The sequence below is a fragment of the Lissotriton vulgaris genome, chromosome 4_1 (assembly GCF_964263255.1).
Source record: "Lissotriton vulgaris chromosome 4_1, aLisVul1.2, whole genome shotgun sequence".
NCBI lineage: Eukaryota > Metazoa > Chordata > Amphibia > Caudata > Salamandridae > Lissotriton > Lissotriton vulgaris.
In genome coordinates this window covers 356,757,011-356,776,082 of record NC_141691.1, presented here as the reverse complement: position 1 = coordinate 356,776,082, position 19,072 = coordinate 356,757,011, and the positions used below count along the sequence as shown (strand labels likewise).

The following is a 19,072-nucleotide window of genomic DNA, read 5'->3' as shown; positions in this document are numbered from 1 at the left end:
AGGAGTCTTCTGAAGGTCAGTAGGTCTTGGGTCTGCCGTAGGTTGGTGGGGAGGGTGTTCCAAGTTTTTGCGGCGAGTTTGGAGAAGGATCTGCTGCCGGCGGTCGTTCTTCAGATGCGGTGGACTGTTGCGAGGGCGGTGCCGGCAGAGCGGAGATGGCGAGTGGAGGTGTAGAAGTTGAGTCATCTGTTGAGGTGTGCTGGGCCGGTGTTGTAGAGAGCTTTGTGTGCGTGGATGAGGAGCTTGAAGGTTATCCTCTTGTTGATGGGGAGCCAGTGTAGGTTTCTCAGGTGGGGTGTGATGGGGCTGCGGCGGGGGATGTCGAGGACCAGACGTGCCAAGGCGTTCTGAATATGTTGCAGTCATCTCAGGAGTTTGGCCGACGTTCCTGCGTAGAGGGCATTTCTATAGTCCATTCTGCTGGTGACGAGGGCCTGGGTGACTGTTCTTCTGGTTTCGAAGGAGATCCATTTGAAGATTCTGCGGAGCATTCACATAGTCTTGAAGCAGGATGAGGAGACGGCATTGACCTGCTTAGTTATGGAGAGGGTGGAGTCGAGGATGAACCCTAGGTTGCGTGCATGGTCGTGGGTGTCGGGGCTGTTCCCAGTGTGGTCGCCCACCAGGAGTCGTCCCAGGCCAAAGGGGTGGGGCCGAGGATAAAAAGTTCCGTTTTGTCTAAGTTCAGCTTCAGCCGGCTGTTCTTCATCCATTCGGCGATGGCTCTCAATCCTTCGTGGAGGTTGGTCTTTGCTGTGTGAGGGTCTTTGGTGAGGGAGAGGATCAGCTGGGTGTTGTCGGCGTAGGAGATGATGTTGGGGTCATGCTGTTGGGCAACGTGGGCGAGGGGTTCCATGTAGATGCTGCGCAACATCAGGCTGAGGGAAGAGCCCTGGGGTACGACGCAGATCTCAGTGGCATTGGAGCGGAAGGGGGGATCAGCAGGATGCAGGAGGCCATGAGGCCCAGCAAAGTAAAACCCGGAACAAGGGCTGACAGATCGGAATCATAGCCCCAATGTCCCAGACTCTCTGTTCGTGAGGACAGACACGAAACTGCGCCGTGTCCATAACTGCTCCGATGAAGAGGAGCTTCTGAGAGGGAATCAGGTGCTACTTCGGTACATTGATGGAGAACCCCAGCAAATGCAGGAGGGTGACGGCAGTATGGAGGTGGGAGACGACTGTCCGGGGCGAGCCTGCGTTTAACAGCCAGTCGTTGAGACAGGGGAAGACTGGAACCCCTGATCTGCGTAGATGAGCTGCGAACACCCGAGGGACGCTGGTAAGGCCAAAGGGGAGCAAGTGCTCATGGCCTACCGTAAACTGCACGTAGGTGGAAATATGCGTCCTGTAGGTCCAATGCTACTATCCAGTCTCCAGGGTCGAGGGCAGACAAGACCTGAGCCAGAGTTTACATCTTGAACTTCTTCTTCCGGACGAAGCGATTGACTTCCCTGAGGTCCAAGATAGGACGCAGGCCTGTGTCCTTCTTGAGCACCAGAAAGTAGTGGAAGTAAAAACCACATCCTACTTCTGGTGCAGGAACGTGCTCGATGGCCCCCTTGGCCAAGAGGGCCGCAACTTCCTGTTGAAGAAATGCCAAGTGATCCCCGATATGCTGTGGTACTGGGGTGGCATGGGTGGAGGGGTATTCTCAAGGGGAGGGAGTAGCCCCTTCGGACTGTTTGTAAAACCCACCTGTCCGAAGTGAAGGTGCACCAGTGGGGGAGATGATGGCGAATCCTGCCGCCCACCGGCATTTGATGGGCCTGAAAAACCAGACTAGGAGGGTTTGGATACAGTGGTTGCTGGGGTGGAGGTGGACTCACCCGCCCGCTGGCCCCCTGACCTGGCTTGGCGGGTCCCCATGTCCGCGGCTTCGATGAGACTGTTGACGCAGTCCTGTGGCTCTGAAGCGAACGTTACGGGGGGCCCCTTCCGTGGCCACGAAAGGAGCGAAAAGCAGAAGGCAGAGGAGGCTGCGTGGCGGAAAGGCCCAAGGACGTGGCCGTAGCCTGCAAGTCCTTAAAGCGCTCCAAGGCACTATCTGCTTTGTTGTCAAAAAGGCGAATGCCATCAAAGGACATGTACATCAGATTGTTCTGGACACCCCCAAAAAAACAGTTCACCTCAGCCAGGCCTGGGGACGGAGCGCCATTGTTGTGGAAATCGTCTTGCCCAGCGAGTCGGAAGTGTCAAGGCCACAACGGATAGTGAACTTGGCCGCATCCCTCCCTTCAGCAAAAGCTTGAGAGAGCACTGTCCGGGCCTCCACCGGACATTAAGGCAGCAAGTGCACCACTGTATCCCACACAGAGTGGTAATAACGGTCCAAGAGGCATGAGGTGTTCACCGACTGCAGCCCTGAACTGGCTGAAGAAAAAATCTCTTACCGAACTGCTCCCTGTCCGGTGGTGCGGTAGGAATGCGCGAGAAAGGAAAAGGGGGTTGCCCGGGGGCCTGATGATGGAGTCGGGCCACATTCCTATCCACAGGAGCCCCTATGTTGGGCCTGGACAAGGTGCCCAAAAGAACGTCCAAAAGTGCATCGTCAAAAGGCAGCAGTGGCTCCACAGAGGTAGCTGCCGGCTGAAGCGCTTCTGTTAAGTTAGTCCTGACGGCCAATGTAGGGAGCTCAAATACCACTGCGTAACTTGCACCCTCCTCCGTAGCCACGGTACTAGGAGTTAGCATGCAAAGGTCAGGAGAGGTATCAAGCCCACTGGCATCCCCAGCTCCTCTGTACAATCCGGGTCAAGCTCACATTGTGCTGTGAGCTTGACCCTTCCCAGTCCTCCTTTTCCTCAGAAGGCTGATTAACAGGCCGAAAATAAGGAGGATGGACATATAGATAGAAATCCCCCGTCTGCGTCGGAATCGGTTCCCGAGTGATGCCGGTCCGGCGCCGTAACCACATTGGGCTGAAACCGGGGAAGATGTCGTCCGGTGGGCCGGGCGACGTCGGAGGTGGTGCCGGTGGGGTCGACGTGGGTGGAGGTGTCACAAGGTCAACCGTGATCCAAGTCCGGATCCATGGGGGTCCTGCGAAGGCAAAGTCAGAGCCAACAGTGACGCTAGAGCCCCCCGCAGTATAGAGCTAGGACCCCTAGTCAGGCCCGCGGGGCCCGAAGACGCTCCAGCGGGGCACAATAGCCCAAAGAGGCGAGCCATAGCTGACTGAAATTCCTGCCGCTGGGCCGGAGTCGCCGACGGATCTGGGAAGGGCGGGTAGGCCAGGGGCGACTGCGTAGACTCTGCCGGAGCCGCGGGGGAGACACCACCCGCACCCTCAGCCACGTCGCGCGACCGGTGAGGGGAAGTCAGAGAGAAATGGCATTTCTTCCACTTCTTGGAATGCTTCGCCTTACCTGACCCCGAGTGCAACAACTTTGATCCTGATGAACAGTGGTGGCGGCTCTGCGACCGGTCTCTCGACCTCCCAAGGAACCAGGGCCTAGAGCGGCAGGAGCCTACTGCCGGACTTCCAGCAACTTTCGGTCTTCGGTGCCATGGCCCGGCAGACTGAGCATGAATTGGGGTCGTGGTTGCGCTCCAGGCAGTAAAGACGCATGCGGTGCAGGTCCGTCACCGACGTCATATGAGCACAGTCTCCGCAGGACTTGAAGCCGGGCATCCCTACTGCACAAGGAGTCAATCGACACGAAAAATAGAGACAAAAAACCTCGAAAGAAAACGCAGTCAAAAAGTGACATGGGGTAACGCTCTCTCCGGATCTGCGCTTGTTGGTGCGAGAAAAGAACGAACTGACGTCAGTGCGCGAGGGCGTCGTATAAGTAGCTGCGGCAAAGTTATCTCGGTGACCACGATGCCAACGACTGAAGCGGAGCCGCACGACGCCACCTTCCCACATGCAGGGGTACTGCTGATGAAAATTTCCGGATCCAGACTGACGCCTGGGGGTAATTTCAAGGTAAGGAATCTATCACAAACGTGTTTCTTTCAGATTGAAATGTACAACAGTGTGTTCACACTGTTCTGCGATTCCCAATGGGGTCGCAAATTGCGAGGTCTATTAATAATAATGAGCCTCTCACAATTTGCGAGCCCATTGTGAATGCCAGCCCTCCAAGGGATGGTAGCCTGCTGGGCTCAGCAGACCACCATGTCTGGGACTGCTTTTTAATAAAGCAGCTTTTTTTTTTAAATGCAGTCCATTTTCCTTAAAGGAAAACAGATGCATTTAAAAAAGAAAAATGAAACTTTTCAGTTTCATTTTTTTAAGGGCAGGCAGTGATCTCTGGGACCACTGCCTGCTCTTAAAAAATATTTTCCCACATACTCATAAATGGGAAGGTCCCCTTTGAGAGTGGTTTACTACCTACTTGAAATAGGTGGTAAACTGCTAGTGTTTTGCGGCCACAAAACATTAGTACATAGCATGTTGACTTGCTATTAGGAAGGGACGGGCCCTTCTTAATAGAGAGAGTCGCAAATACTATTTTGCGATTCAGTGACTCGCAAATTCGCATTTCTACATGCCACTATCCTCTTTTGCGGCGGTTTAAACGGGAGGATCTCCCGTTAGCAGCCACAAAAAAGGGTCGAACATCTGGCCCTTTATGAGTAATATTTCTTCCCAAGAGACCTCTTCATGCTTTGATCAACCCCAAGTCTAATGCAACAATTCCAAAGTCAAATGTTCTAATAGGGTAAGATTGTTTTCTGAAAACAACTTGGTCTTCATAATAGTCTGTATTTACAAATGTCCACCTACAAACTCTCAGGGAAGCAAATGTACATTGCAAAAGGAAATCTTGCACTCATATATCAAGGTTCTGGCTGCAGCAACAGTGTAGCATGATTGAATAGCAAGGTTGCCGTAAAACAAGAAAAACGTTACACCCAGTAATCCAAGATGATATCCACATCTCCAACAAATATAAGAGTTCAGCAACTACAGGGAAATGTAGCTCCTCTTTCGGCATCATTGCATAATGCTTTCTCCAAAAAAGCGAAGCATCACTCCCCCCAGTAACAACTCTCTTTGCACATCGCCGGCCTTTCTTTCTCTGAAATGGACTCAGCACAAGTGGCTCTGAAGTACTATGGCCCTGTCCCCCGAGCCACAAGTGGTAAGCTATGTCTCTTAACAGTTTCCAAATCGACTTGCATACATAACTTCTTTAGGCATTTTCAGTGCATTGGAATATGTTCTGAAAATGTCCTCCATTCAGGCGAAACTCTGGAGCCTAGGCTAGTGCTGACTGAGACATGGGTTGATTACTGAAAAATGTGAAAGCCATTTCTTTGGCCATTCTGATAATTCCCACCATTTTGGCAGCTGAAAGTGGGGTTGAATTCTGATCCAAGTGCAGCTGCTGAGATGGCGTTGTAAGCAGCCCAAAAGCACAAAGATGGGTACCACAGAGTTTCCTTGGAAGGGACACCAAGGCTAAAGCCTATGGAGGTGTGGATTTAGGTGGTGACTGGTTCATTGTCGCTGTTATCTCCAAAATCACAGACATGGACCCAACTTTGGGGATTAGTCCAGCATGGCTTGTAGAAAGGCCTCGACCAGGGAAGGGCCTGCAGACAGATTTAGAAACTCCAAACTCAGCCTTTATAGAACTGGAATTGTCTTGGGCAACAAGGAAGGGACAGGTGTTGGGGAACAGAGGAGAATCTTAAGACGGGCCAGGACCATTTGCTCAAAAAAGAAATATGCTTGCTATGTCATTTCTTGTGTTTTTTTTAATTAAGAACTAATCAGGGATCATTACCTGTCCCGTCACTGACTTGAAGAAGGCTGAGGGATCGCTTTGGGCAGGCCATGCAGGCCACAGGCAAAAAAAGTTTTGTCTCCCACTCTCTCGTGGCTTTTGAAAGCATCAAAAAGCAAGAGTTGCAGATTGAGGGGCTCTGGTTGGATCTAAGACACCACATACCGAGGTCATGTGGATCTGATAGGGACATTTTACAACTTCTTCAACAGGCAATAGGGGGGGAATATTTGACTTAGTGGCTGTATTGAGGAATTTTGCCAGTGACAAGAGGCCTAGACCTGTGCCGTTGAAATGAGTCCATACAAACATGGATGTCATTCACTCATCTTCACCTTATATGCCCCAAGGTCATCAAGAGGGATCAAAGCAGCGACTTAAGTTGCATAGCTCTACCTGATAGCAAAGGAGAGCAACTGCAGGAGGGAAAGGTTTCAAGATCCAGCCTGGCGCGTGGAGAATATTCATAATATGAGGAATCTGAGGGAAGAAGGATATACCAGAAAAATGTTTTGCGCTAAACGTATCTGGACAAATCCAAATGTATAGCACAACTGACTTACTCACATAAATAACTTGTAAACATACATAAAATACGTGCATTTATAAGAAAATGTAGATTACCTGAGGAACACCTAGTTTTTTACAGGCCTCAAGAAAGTTTTCTACATTTCTTCGGCATTTTGCCATGCTTAATTTAGGCTGAAAAAAAAGACCAATTTAAATTTGTCAACCAGTTCTAAAATCAAAATTCAAATAAACAGAGCAGGATCTTTTACGTTAATGATATGCACAGACCATTTCAACAATAGCTCATTTCAAGTAACCAACAAGATGGTAAAGCTACTTTGATGGTGATTCCTTTATTCATAGCCCGCAAGCTTTTTCTCATTCTTAACTTGTAGGCACCATGCCCCGTAGTGGTTGTACAGGTACAGGCAACTGCTATTGTAGCTGTTTGTAATTTCAGAGCTTTACAAGGAGTTACCAAACACGTATGCCTGTGTAAGTCAAAAACAGGAAACTGCCCTGCGTACATGTAATCACACCACTGCCAGTTCCCTTCTTGAAATATTTAACCTATCCGTATGCATTTTAGGCTGAGGACTTGGCAGGGGACCATAACGAAAAGAGCCTACCAACTAAGAGAAACAGAGTCACAATTAGGGTAACTTTACCATATTGTTACTTCCTGGCTTTTTTCAACTGTCAAGTTGTTTGTAAAAAACTCAGCAATATGAATTGAGAAAGCAACATTTCTCAAGCTCAACACCAACAAGATAGAAATAGGATTTTCGGCAGGAACACCTCACCATGGGTGGTGGCTGGAAAGACAAGGATCCATACCCAGAACCCACGCCAGGAACTTCAGAATTATCATTTACAGCAAACTGGACATGACTGCCAGGGTCCGCGGCATCACTGCATCCCGTTTCCACAAATGAAGATGCTTAGGAAGATCTTCAAATGGTTCCCAAACAACACTAGAGAAACTGTCACTCAAGCTTCTGTCACCAGCAAGTTAGCCGATGCGAACACCATCTACGCTGGGATCACAAAGTCATTCACTAGAAGACTACAACCCACCCAGAACACAGCATCCAGACTCATCCTCAACCCCCCACACAGAACTCACATCACATCTCAGGGAACTCCATTGTCTGCTGATACATGAAAGCACTCATTTCCAACTCCTTAGGCACACCTATAAGGCACAAAAACTAAGGGCCCACCTACCGGACCAGTTGCTTCTCTTTTCACCAACATCCAGACACCCCGGCTCTGCGGGTCTCCTAGTCGCACACATCCCATGCATACACTGAACCAGATCAGAAGGACAAGTGTTCTCTTACATAGCTCCTTAAGCATGAAACGGCTTCCCACTCAATATAAGAGCTTACTCTTAAATTTCGCAAGTAGCTGAAGACCTGGCTTTTCAATGAATGAACCTCACATAGGCAGGTCTAGGCACACACACCTGCTATGGGGCAGAATACCCTTGTGGAAGATAGTGCGAATGCAGGGCTGGGAGAGACTCCCGAGGGCATGAGAGCGTGAGGATGAGATCGTCTGCAAAGAGCGCCACCTTGCTCTGTCTGCCCCCAAGGGAGATGCCATGTAAATCTGGTGCCTGCCTGATTAGCTCCACCAGGGGCTCTAACACTAGGGCGAATAGCAGCGGAGACAGGGGGTAACCCTGTCGAGTAACCCCGATAAATAGTAAAAGGTACTGTTAGTTGCCGTTCACTCTAATCCGCGCCTGTGGGGCAAGATATGGTGCCATGATCATGGACACCATTTTCTGCCCTAGCCCAACTCCCTGCAGCACCGCCCGAAGGAAGGCCCAATCCACTCATTCGAATGCCTTCTCTGCATCAAGCGATAGGAGGCAGGCCGGGATGTTCCAGTGGTGTGCCTTCCCGTTAATTCCTCAGCAGAGAGAGGGCCTTCCAGCGTTCAAGCATGATAGGGGTGTATTGGGTCCAAGTGCATCTGTCCAGCACTTCTGTTAGGAGATCCGGCGATCGTTCCTCCACCGTGTAGAGGGCAGCATAGTATGCCCAGAAAGCTTCGCATTTGGCCCACTCCGTGGTAACCCTCGCTCCATTCGGTAACTTTATATTAGCTATATGGGCCTTGGCCGCCCGAGCTCGCAAAGGTCTCGCCAGTAGCCTGCCCACCTTATCTCCCCCTTCGAAGTACCTCTGTTTCAGTGCTGCAAGGGTTGCTCCTGGTCCGTTTTTCAGCCAATGTTATGTCCTTTGAGAGAGTGTCTTCAAGATGTCGAGCCTCCCGCACCCGCGCAATCGAGAGAGAGGTGATGTGCCTGCGTATCGTGGCCTTGAAGGCATCCCACAGCACAGGAAAAGGTGTTTCCGGGAGATCGTTATTGGCAAAGTAAATGTCAATGGCGGCACATATGCTATCCACATCAGCTGGGTCCTGGAGGATACTTGGCAGCAAGCGCCACCGCGGGGTAGGGGTGGGGCAGGCGGCCGGTTCCTGCAGGAGCAGCTCAACTTGTGCATGGTCAGAGAGTGATATGTTCGACATCGACGCCACCAGCATGTCCCGCACCAGGGCGTGAGATACAAACAGGTAGTCGATGCGCGAGTAGGAACGGTGGACATGAGAGTAATACTAATAATCCTGCACTCCCGGCGAGTGGTATCGCCACGTGTCTAGGAGACCAAGGGCCAGATGTAGGAAGCCTAATTCTGGTCGGTAACGGACGAAATTACAGAATTTCAGCCGTTACCGACCGGAATTAGGCTTTTCATATGTAGGGACCTAAATTAAGGATTCGGTAATTTACCGAATCGGTAATTTAAGGAATCGGTAAATTACCATATTCCTAAATACTGATTTGGTAAATTACCGAATCCTGATATGTAGGGAGCACTCAAATGAGTGATTTTCCTATTTTAGGATTCGTTATTTACCACCAACTACAAGTTGGTGGTAAATTTCGAAAAGCCCAAAAAAAGCTAATTTATGCAAATAATAAAAGTGCCATGTGGCAGACATATATGCCCTTAGGGCATGTATGTGTGCCACATGTGCACCCATACACAATTCAGGGGTGCAACAGGGTGTCAAAGTGACACCCTGCCACCCTTCAATGTTTCCCCCTTTTTACCGAATCTGTAATTACTGATTCGGTAATTCCCATTCATTCCTATGGGCCTTAAGGCCCATAGGAATACCAGCGCGTTACATCAGCTTTAATTAGGCGAGTTTCTTTTTTCGAAGAAGTTAATATCAGGGTTGTATTGGAGAAGATATCATCATGTTTGCAGACGCTTATTAGGAGAATTAATGGCCCTTAACGTTGAGGGATATTACTTTTAAGGGTCTCGGGAGGTCCCAGTCATGTCCGAACTTAAATTAGTCCTTCCTGTCACTGTAGAAGCAAGCTCAGGGTAAGGGTAAACACGCAGAGGGGTCTATGTCGCACCGCTCTGGAGTCATGCAGCATCTGCAGTATCACCCGCCCGCCATACCTAGTAATCAAGAGAAGATAGAATAGAAAAGTGGAATGAAAAGAAGAGAGAGAGAAAACAGAGAATAGACCAAAATTTGCCACCGGGCCTCAGTGTCCTGTTCCAGGGACGGGACGGGACATCCTACACCCCAGGGTTTGGATAGTCCCAGAGATGTCACTCTCACAAGAACAGTTGGGGTAAGCCTGCAGCTGGGTTCAGATTTATTCCAGGCAAGGAGCTCCGGAACCACCTACGCTGCATTCAGGTGGCCAGAGCAATGTGTGAACATTAGCCTAGTTCTCCTTCCCAGTGTAGAGAGGGGTGAGACCCGGATCACGAAGCACACTCTGTTAGGGGAGCATGGTGTTGCTGTCAAGAGGGTGATGAACGTTGAGTGGCTCCTCCTGCGTCCCCTTCCAAAGACCTAATATGCTCTATAATGTCCTGCGTGGCCTGCGAAGATGAGCGTTCATCTAGAGGAGGCGACGGCGACACACAGTGGACCCTGATGGTCTGGCAGGCACCCACGTCAGAGGTGGGGGACGGGTGACGCTGGCAGGCGGCGTAGTCAAAAGCCGAAGTAGTTGAGCCGCTTCTCTGTAGGACCGCAGCACCCTGCGCTTGTATTCCCACTCAAAAATAAGAGCAAACGGATGCCCCCATTGATAAGAAATGCCCAGGATTCACAGCTTGTCCGTCACTGGCTTGAAGGCACGCCAAGTCCTGGAAGATCTGGATTTTATGCCAGTCGTATGTGAGGTCCTGCTTACTTCGCGCCGCCTTAAGAATAGACTCTTTTTCGGTAAAGAAGTGGACTCTGGTGAGGATATCCGGTAGCACTCCCGGCCTCCGCGTGGGTCCGGACACCTGATGAGCCCGGTCCAGGGTCGGCGGAGAGGCATCGTCGACACCCCACACCTCGTGTAGGAGTAGAGCCACATGTCAGGATGTCCTTTCCCTCTGCTCCGAGAGGAACCCCCCGGATTCGGAGGCTATTCCTGCGGCTCCGGTTCTCCAGGTCCTCCTGCTTAAGCTGCAGTTCTATGTGTTGTTCCTCCAGGATGTCTAAGCGCTGCCATAATTGCTCCTGGTCGTCCGTGCGAGGGTCCACCGTCCTCTCCAGGCCGTCCTCCAGTTCGCCCAGATCTGTCACCTCTTTTCGTAGTTCAGGGACACCGGAGTGCACCTCAGAATGCAGGGAGCCAATCTTCGTCTTCAACTCGGCCATAAGGGAGTCCATAAACGCCTGTGTCACCGGCGGCGAGTCCCCTTCAGGCGGGCGTAGGGTCCATCTCGGCCGGGCTTGACATCCCGGCCCCGCTCCACATTGCTGTAACAGTGTTATCTTTGCGGCTCGCCCACTGGGCCTCCCTATTCCCTTTGGAGTGCGTCATCGCGAAAGAGACCCCTCGGCGTGCTGACGCCCTGGGGCGGCTATAAGTGACACCGATGCTCGCTATGTTTTGCACCGCTCAGGGAGTCTATCAAGCTTCAAATGGAGGGGGCAGCAGGTAGTGCCACTACTGCTTCAGTTTCCAGCGCCCAGGCCCCCCACCGGGGCGAGATGCCTCCAGTAGTTAAAAATCGCAAAGATCAGGGCAGGGGTGGACCACCCCACTTCCGCAGGAAAACACAGCACAGGTGCAAGGCCACCGTGAGGTGGGGTGGCGTTCAACAGGTCTCCGCCACCGGCATACCAGATCGTCGTCCGCCCTCTCCACCAAGATCCCAGTAGGCAACTAGGAATCTGTGCAGCTAGCTCCAACCCAGGGTCAATACCTCCTTAAGAGTCTGCGTTATAGGATTGTCTCTATGCCAACCCCAGGACCCCCCCGGAGCCACAGTTCGCCACTTCAAACACACTAGGGGTCAATAGGGCCATCATCAGCGCTTAGGTCAAAGGGCAAAAGAAAGGAGTCGTGGGGGATCCAGGCTGCAAAGTCGTAGGGGCCAGCTATTGTTCCAAGCAGTCCCGCCAAGCCAGGGGGGCCAATAGGCCCAGGACCGATGCTGCGTCAGCGGCGGTCAGGCTGAAAACCGGCGAGCAAGGCCCCGCAAACCACCCCAGACCCCCACACCCCAGCTGCAGGGCCCACCAGTGAGGCAGTAAGGAAACACAAGTAAGCGCTGGGGAGATGGGCCACGCCAATGTCAGCGCCTGTGCCCCCCTGAGCAACAGAAGTCAATGTGGCGGTCACACCTCCAAAGTCTCTTGGCTCCCCCCCGCCAGCTCTGTCCCCACACTCCTACCAGGGTCTGTGTTGCAGTCTGTGCGCCAGCTCCACCATGCAACGTCAGCTTCTAGGCCGCGCCAAGGGATCTTCAAAAAACCCCAGTGCAGGGCGGCAGCAGGCAGTCCTCGCCCTGGGGTCGTTCCCAAGGCCCCACGGTCTCTGAACCGCCCTCTTGCCCTCACAGCTGCTCTAGGCACAAGGAACCCTCCACAAGACCCGGTCACTACCTACCCACAGCTACTGTGTCTCGGCCCTCCACTCTCCCAACGTCCAAGCCTTTACCCGATACAAGCTGCAGCCTCTATGGGGGTAATGGATAGGGAACGCCACTACCTCCCGGCTTTAAAGGCGCAAGGAGGTGATTGGGGTTACTCGCTTCTCACTGAGGGCCCCTCTGTCCCAGCGCCGGCCCCATCTCCCTTGGAGGGCCTTTTCAGTTTGTCCTTTCCTCTGTAGGATAGGGTGACTGACACACAGGGCTTTAAAGATAATTTGTTGCCTCACTGGAAGCCAGTGGGATGCTAGGGCCTGGATAGAAGGAGCTCTCCTAAGTAGCATTAAAATGAGACGAGCCACTGCATTCTGAATGCATTGGAGTCTTCGCATACATTTGCTATTTGCCCACAGATAAAGAGGGTTCCAGTAGTCCAAGCATGACGTCACCAAAGCGTAGAGCATAGATTTACTAGCTGTAACAGGAAGTGCATCAAGTGTATTTCAGAGTCCTCGCATTATCCCAAAACATTTCCCCGCCACCAACCTGGTGTAGCTCTCGAAAGATAGTTTAGTATCCAGCCACATCCCTAGGTTCTTAACCTGTTTGTGGGGGGGTGGGGTCGGTCCCAGTGTCTGAGGCCACCAGGATGAGGACCAAATTGATGGAGCTTTGCCTATCACTAACACTTCTGTTTTGTTGCCTGTAAGTTTCAAACAGTTATTAGCCATCCACGACGCCAGTTCTTGTAGGCAGGTCAAGAAATTGATGGCTGCCTCATCGTGATCTTGTGTTAAGGACACCACTAGTTGTCTGTCATCAACATATGACACAACCCTGATGCCAAATTGTTCAATAATCTCTGCCAAAGGGTGATGTAGAGTTTGAAGAGGGTTGGGCTGAGTATAGAGCCCTGCGGGACCCCTTGGGCCAGCTTAATACTCCTGGAATAGTGATATCGCTGAGATACCTGAAAACTGAGATTGTGTAAGAAGGACCTCAGCCACTCCAAGGCTCGTCCCGCCAGACCTCCTTTCCTGAGGCGCTGCAGTAGGGTGAAGTGGGCTACAGTGTCGAAAGCGGCACTGAGTTCCAAAAGGACTAAGGCTACCGTCTGTTCCTCATCTACGTTTTTGCGGATGTTTTCCGTAGATAGGAGCAGTGCTGATTCAGTGGTTGCATGAAAGCCTGATTGTGTAGGATAGAGTAAGCTATGTTTATTAATATGAGCTGTCAGTAGAGTATTGACCACCTTCTCTGCTATTTTAGCAAAATACGGCAGAAGTGAGATTGGGCGCAAATTATTCAACTGACTCATACTAACGTTTGGCCTGTCTGATGTAAGGCTCTAATACCTCTAGGCTCCCTCTTAGCACCTCAGGAGTAGTGGGGTCTCTAGGTGAGCCCGACTTGATGCTTAAGGCTATGTCTGTGAGACTGTCACATGGTGGGACAGCAAATCCACAAAGATATTCTGCCTCTGCTAAGTCAGATGTCCCATCACTACCCGGTGGAGTAGATCTTTCCTACCTTCTCCGCAAAGAAGTCTGCCACCAATTTGCAGGAATTCACAGAGCTGATGTTAGGAGCCGTCGTTCTTGCTAGTGACGAGATCTCTTTAAAAATAGTGAAGAGTTCCTTCGAGGAGTTTTCACCTGTCCCTATCCTATTACTATAGTAAGTGGCCCTTGCCAATCCTGGGGGAGGAGTATTGGCACCTCGTCTTAGGATGTGCATTGTTTCAGGAACCCGAGAGCAGCAATCTCTTGACCCAGGGGTCCAGAAACATTTCTGCTGGCGGCAACCTAAGCAGCCACTCAGTCAGGTCACTAGGAGTTGGTCGAGTTTCAGGGGGCATCTCTTAGATGCCCTCTGTTGTGCATTTGACATTAAATCCCTCACTTGCATCAGTGTGGGTTTAATGTGCTGCGAAGTTTGATACCAATCTTCCCAGTCTTCAGTGTAGCCATTATGGTGCTGTGGAGTTCGTAATGACAAAATCCCAGCACCATATACTCTTAATGGCAGCACTGCACTTACAGTGCCCATAAATGGACTTGGGCACTGTAGGGGTACAGGGCTCATACACCTGTACCCTCACCACTGGCATAGGGCACACAGCTAGAGGGGTGACTGATGTATGCAAGGGCAGTGGTTTGTGGGCATGGCACACAGGGATAAAAAGGAGCTTCTGAGAGGGAATCAGGTGAGACTTCAACAAGCTGATGGTGAACCCGAGCGAATGCAGGTCGGCCATAGTCTGGAGGTGGGAGATGACAACCAGGGGCGAGTCTGCCTTCAACAGCCAGTCGTTGAGATAGGGGAAGTCTGGAACATCTGATCTGAGCAGAGGAGCTGCAACCACCGCCATCACTTTCGTGAACACCCAGGTGGGCTGGTAAGGTCAAAGGGGAGCTCGGTAAACTGAAAGGGCTCGTGGGCTACCGTAGGAAACGCTGATGGACCAGCAGGACGGGGATGTGAAAATAAGCGTCTTGCAAGTCCAACTCTACCATCCAGTCTCCAAGGTCGGGGGCATACAGAACCTGAGCCAGTGTCCACATTTTGTTCTTCTTCCGGAGGAAGAGGTTGACGTTCCTGAGATCCAAGATAGGATGCCGGCCCTTGTCCTTCTTGGGCATCAGAAAGTAGTGGGAATGACAACAGCAACCTACTTCTGGGGCAGGAACTCATTCGATGGCTCCCTTGGCCAAGAGAGCCGTAACTTCCTGTTGGAGAAGGGTCAAGTGATCCTCCTACATGCAATGGAATTGAGGTGGCAAGGATGGAAGGGTAGTCTCGATGGGGAAGGAGTAGCTCCTTTAGACTATCTGCAAAACCCACCTGTTTAATGTGATGTTGAGTCAGTGGGTAAGGTGATGGCGACTCCTGCCGCCCACTGGTGAACGGTGGCCCTAAAAGGTCAGACTAAGAGGGCTTGGAGGAAGCTGCAGCAGGGGCACTGGTGGATGGGTCTGCCCGCTGACCCCCAGACCCACGACAGTGGGATCCATGTCCCTCGCCGCGCAGAGGCTGGACAGCTTGCGCAGGCCTGTAGCCATAGGCGAAACGTGGCGGGGTATCCCTTCTGTAGCCACGAAAGGGGCGAAAAGCAGACTGCGCTGGGCGGGAGGTGGAAGCGAGGCCCAAGGATCTGGCCGTAGCCCTGGAGTTCTGAAAGCGCTTGAGTGCGTTGTCTGCCTTGTACCGCTTTTGGCTGCCATAAGTGTGGCAGGGTATGCTCAGACGTGAGTCCCTTGCTCACTTTGCCACTGGATTCAAGCATGCCGGGCTGAAGACGGCTGGAATGCCAGAAACCGGTCCTCGGAAGCTTGTTTCCGGTCCAGGGAAGACATGGCTTGGCAGTTCGGGCTGGACTGTTCCCATGAGGCACAGGGTCAGACTGATTTGCATATAGCCATGTCTGAACTGGGGTGGCAGAGTGGGCTAAAGAAGGGTGATGGATCAAACCCAGATCTTTTGACTGGGTGTGAGTGTTTGATTGATTCAGATGCTCCGTCCATCACCACCCCCTTTTGTACCGCTTTTGGCCGCCATAAGTGTGGCAGGGTATGCTCAGACGTGAGTGCCTTGCACACTTTGCCACTGGATTCAAGCAAGCCAGGCTGAAGACGGCTGGAATGCCAGAAACCGGTCCTCGGAAGCTTGTTTCCGGTCCAGGGAAGACATGGCTTGGCAGTTCGGGCTGGACTGTTCCCATGAGGCACAGGGTCAGACTGATTTGCATATAGCCATGTCTGAACTGGGGTGGCAGAGTGGGCTAAAGAACGGTGATGGATCAAACCCAGATCTCTTGACTGGGTGTGAGTATTTGATTGATTCAGATGCTCCGTCCATCACCACCCCCTTTTGTACCGTTGTCGCCAAACAAGCAACGGCCATCAAAGGGGATGTCTAAAAGTGTTACTTGTACATCACCCGAAAAGCCAGTGGACATAAGTCAGGCGTAGTGTCTCAGGGCTATTGATTTTGAAATCGTCCTGCCTAGTGAGTCAGTGGTGTCCAGCCTACATCTTATGGCAAACTTCGCTGCTTTTCTCCCTTTAGCAACTGCAAGGGAGAGCACGGCCTGGGCCTCCTGCAGGGAATGTGGCAGCAACTGCGTGACCGAGTCCCACACCGAGTGGAAGTTACGGCCCAAGAGACATGCAGTGTTCACTGACCGAAGTCCTAAGCTGGAGGAAGAAAACATCTTCCCAAGGTGATCCAGCTTCTTGGATTCCCTATCAGGTGGTGCGGTAGGGAATGCGCCTTTGGACGTGGAGGCTTGAACCACCAAGTGGTGGGATGTTGGGAGAGAAAAATGGTCTCGGCCGGGCAGTGGGGTCAGGCAATCATACTGTCTTGCACCTGTGTTGGGCTTAGACCAAGTGCCCAAAAGGATGTCTGCTTGGGCCTCATTGAAAGGCAGCAGGGGCACCTCGGTAAGAAGGTTAGTCCTGACCACCACTGCAGATCACTCAAGGTCTAAGGCCTCTGCCGCCATAGGCAACACCACTGAGTAAGATGTATGCTCCTCTGTAGCCATGGTAGGGGTAGAAAGCATGCCAAGGTCCTCTCCAGTCCGGTTCCCCGAACTAGTCTGCCAAAGGGTCCACAGACCTCCTCACCCTCCTCTGGTATCCACTCAGGGCAATAGGGAACACCAGGGGAGAACAGTGGTACAAAAGGACAGGTTAGGCCGGAACCGGCGTAGGTCCGGCTCGTGTCCACATCGAGGGGGAAGCTGGGACCGACATCGACTGGGGACACAACCGTCACCACTGGATTTGGCGCCAGAGGTGTCACGAGGTCGACGGGTGCTGATACAGATCCGGGCCTGGATCCCTGGGGGCACAGCGGCACCGAAGCCCCCTGCATTGAAGGCCAAGAGCTCCCAGCCGAGTTCACAGGCCCGTAGGCGTGCCAGCAGAATCGGGCTGCCCAAAGACGAAATGGAGGACTTCATAAAAGCTACAAAGCTGGGTAGGGGTCGCTCAAGTTCCTGGGAAGGGAGGCAAGGCTAGAATCGACCCAACAGGCTCTGGGGGAGGAGCCGGATGACTACCTTCCGCTTCCCGCGTCGCATCGGCCGAAGGACAGAGAGAATGTGAAGAGCGACGACGCTTCTTCGCCTTCTTCTTGTGTTTTGACTTACCAGAAGGCAAAAACTTTGATGAGGAATAGTGGTGATGGCTCCACGACCGGTCCCGCTACCTCCCTCTCGAGACCTCGAACGGCATGGAGCAGAGAGAGGCGTCCGTGAAGCAGGGGGCAGGGAGCCGAACCCTTTGATGTAGCTCACGGCCGTGAAAAAAAGCAATTAGGGGGGAGGAGAAGTGATGTGCACGCGCTTTTTAGGTCAATGCGCTTGCGCATTGAGCTTGCTTTTCACGGGCACAGCATCAAATCGCCCGTTTAGTTAAGCTCTGGATAAGCCCCGATATTCTCGCAAGCTCAATGCGCAAGCGCATTGACAGACAAGACCTAAAAAGGCCTATCAAGGTCCCGACCAAATGTTGAAGACTATCTTGAACAACAAAGTATTAAAAACGTCCACAAAAGAACGATCTTTTACATCTCCACTGTTGTTTAATAACAAACCTTATGTATAGTTCTGTTCTTATTGTCTAATAATGTTCATAAGCAGGAAGTCACATATATTTCAAACATGTGGGGGGGGTGTGGCTAGCAGCCAAACGAAATGGCCGCTGCCTAGAGAGGCTCTGAGATCGACACGACATCCCCATTAATCCACTGCACAATCGGTCGACAAACGGCAGCAAAAAGCATTGATCCAGACGGGCACCCTTTGACCTAACTGTGAGCTCCGTGAAGTGAAAAATAAAAGAACTTACACTGTGCCTACGAGATGTGGCCTACAACACACAGCAGGACGGGCTCTCGCATGTCATTGAGGCCGAGCGGTGAAAAAAGCGAGGCGTCGGAACCCGCAGGCCGGTGGTGTGGCGTTCACGCGCTGAGTGCGGCGGCACAGACAGAGCTGTGTTGGCCGCCTGAGCGCTGAAACATGTGGCACTGAAATCGAGCTGCACATTAAGGATCCTCACGCCGTGTGAGGGGCCGGCCATGTGATGCAGTGCCACGTTCACGCCCTGCCGACTCTCACTCCTGCAGATAGATCGGCGCCGGTACATACAGGTCCCTGGTCAGAGGCGGCGACGAGAGTGTGAGCGCTCTGTTTGGTGCGGCCAAGGAAGTGCCACCAATACCAACGGGGTAACGCTGAGCACCTTGATCTGGCACATCTGGACCTAAGGAACGCTCCTCGCTCCAGACAAGCAGCATCAGTGATATTGCGCTGGACTGCGTGGAAATTCAGACAACACACTCACTACCCCAATGCAGTCTGTTGACCCCAGTGAAGAACCCCTAAATGGCAAGTACCAGTGCAACTGGACAACAAGCAGCTTCCAAAGCTAGAGGTGAGACATGGAGAGCGCTGTAACACCTAGTGACTGAGGTTGTTTTCTGTCTTGGTGGATTGGTTGCGGTCCCTGTGGGATACGCTGACGCTGTGAGTCTGTTTGAAGCACTAAACACGGCCCGCTACTCAGGTGTTCCATCTGAGTCTTGACTCTGCAGGAGCACCAATAACCCCTGACAAAGGAGATCCGCAGCAGGAAACCCGAAAGACCGAACGTGGCTGACAGTCACGCAGGCTGGCAGCGGTGACTACTGCCACATACCCGCAATACTCCATGTGGTGGCCCTGTGGACTGGCCATAATGCGGGGCTGGGGCCAACGCACTACGCAGCACCTGAAACCGGACAAGTACACGTACAATAAAGATCCGCAGGAATAGGCAGAACGAAACACTACAAGAGAAAAGAGCCTCGCGTCCGAAGGCCCAGCGGAGGTCTTGTTACAAGA

General features: G+C 52.1%; 1 protein-coding gene across 2 annotated transcripts in view; it reads right to left on the bottom strand.

The window, feature by feature from the left end:
- The window catches only part of LRCH2 (leucine rich repeats and calponin homology domain containing 2), a 927,979-nt gene that overhangs the window by 75,530 nt on the left and 833,377 nt on the right, over positions 1–19,072 (bottom strand). For both annotated transcript variants that reach the window (XM_086918732.1, XM_086918733.1), the window contains one exon: positions 6,368–6,445. In XM_086918732.1, coding sequence (XP_086774858.1) covers positions 6,368–6,445 — 78 coding nt within the window. The remainder of the gene's footprint in view (positions 1–6,367; positions 6,446–19,072) is intronic.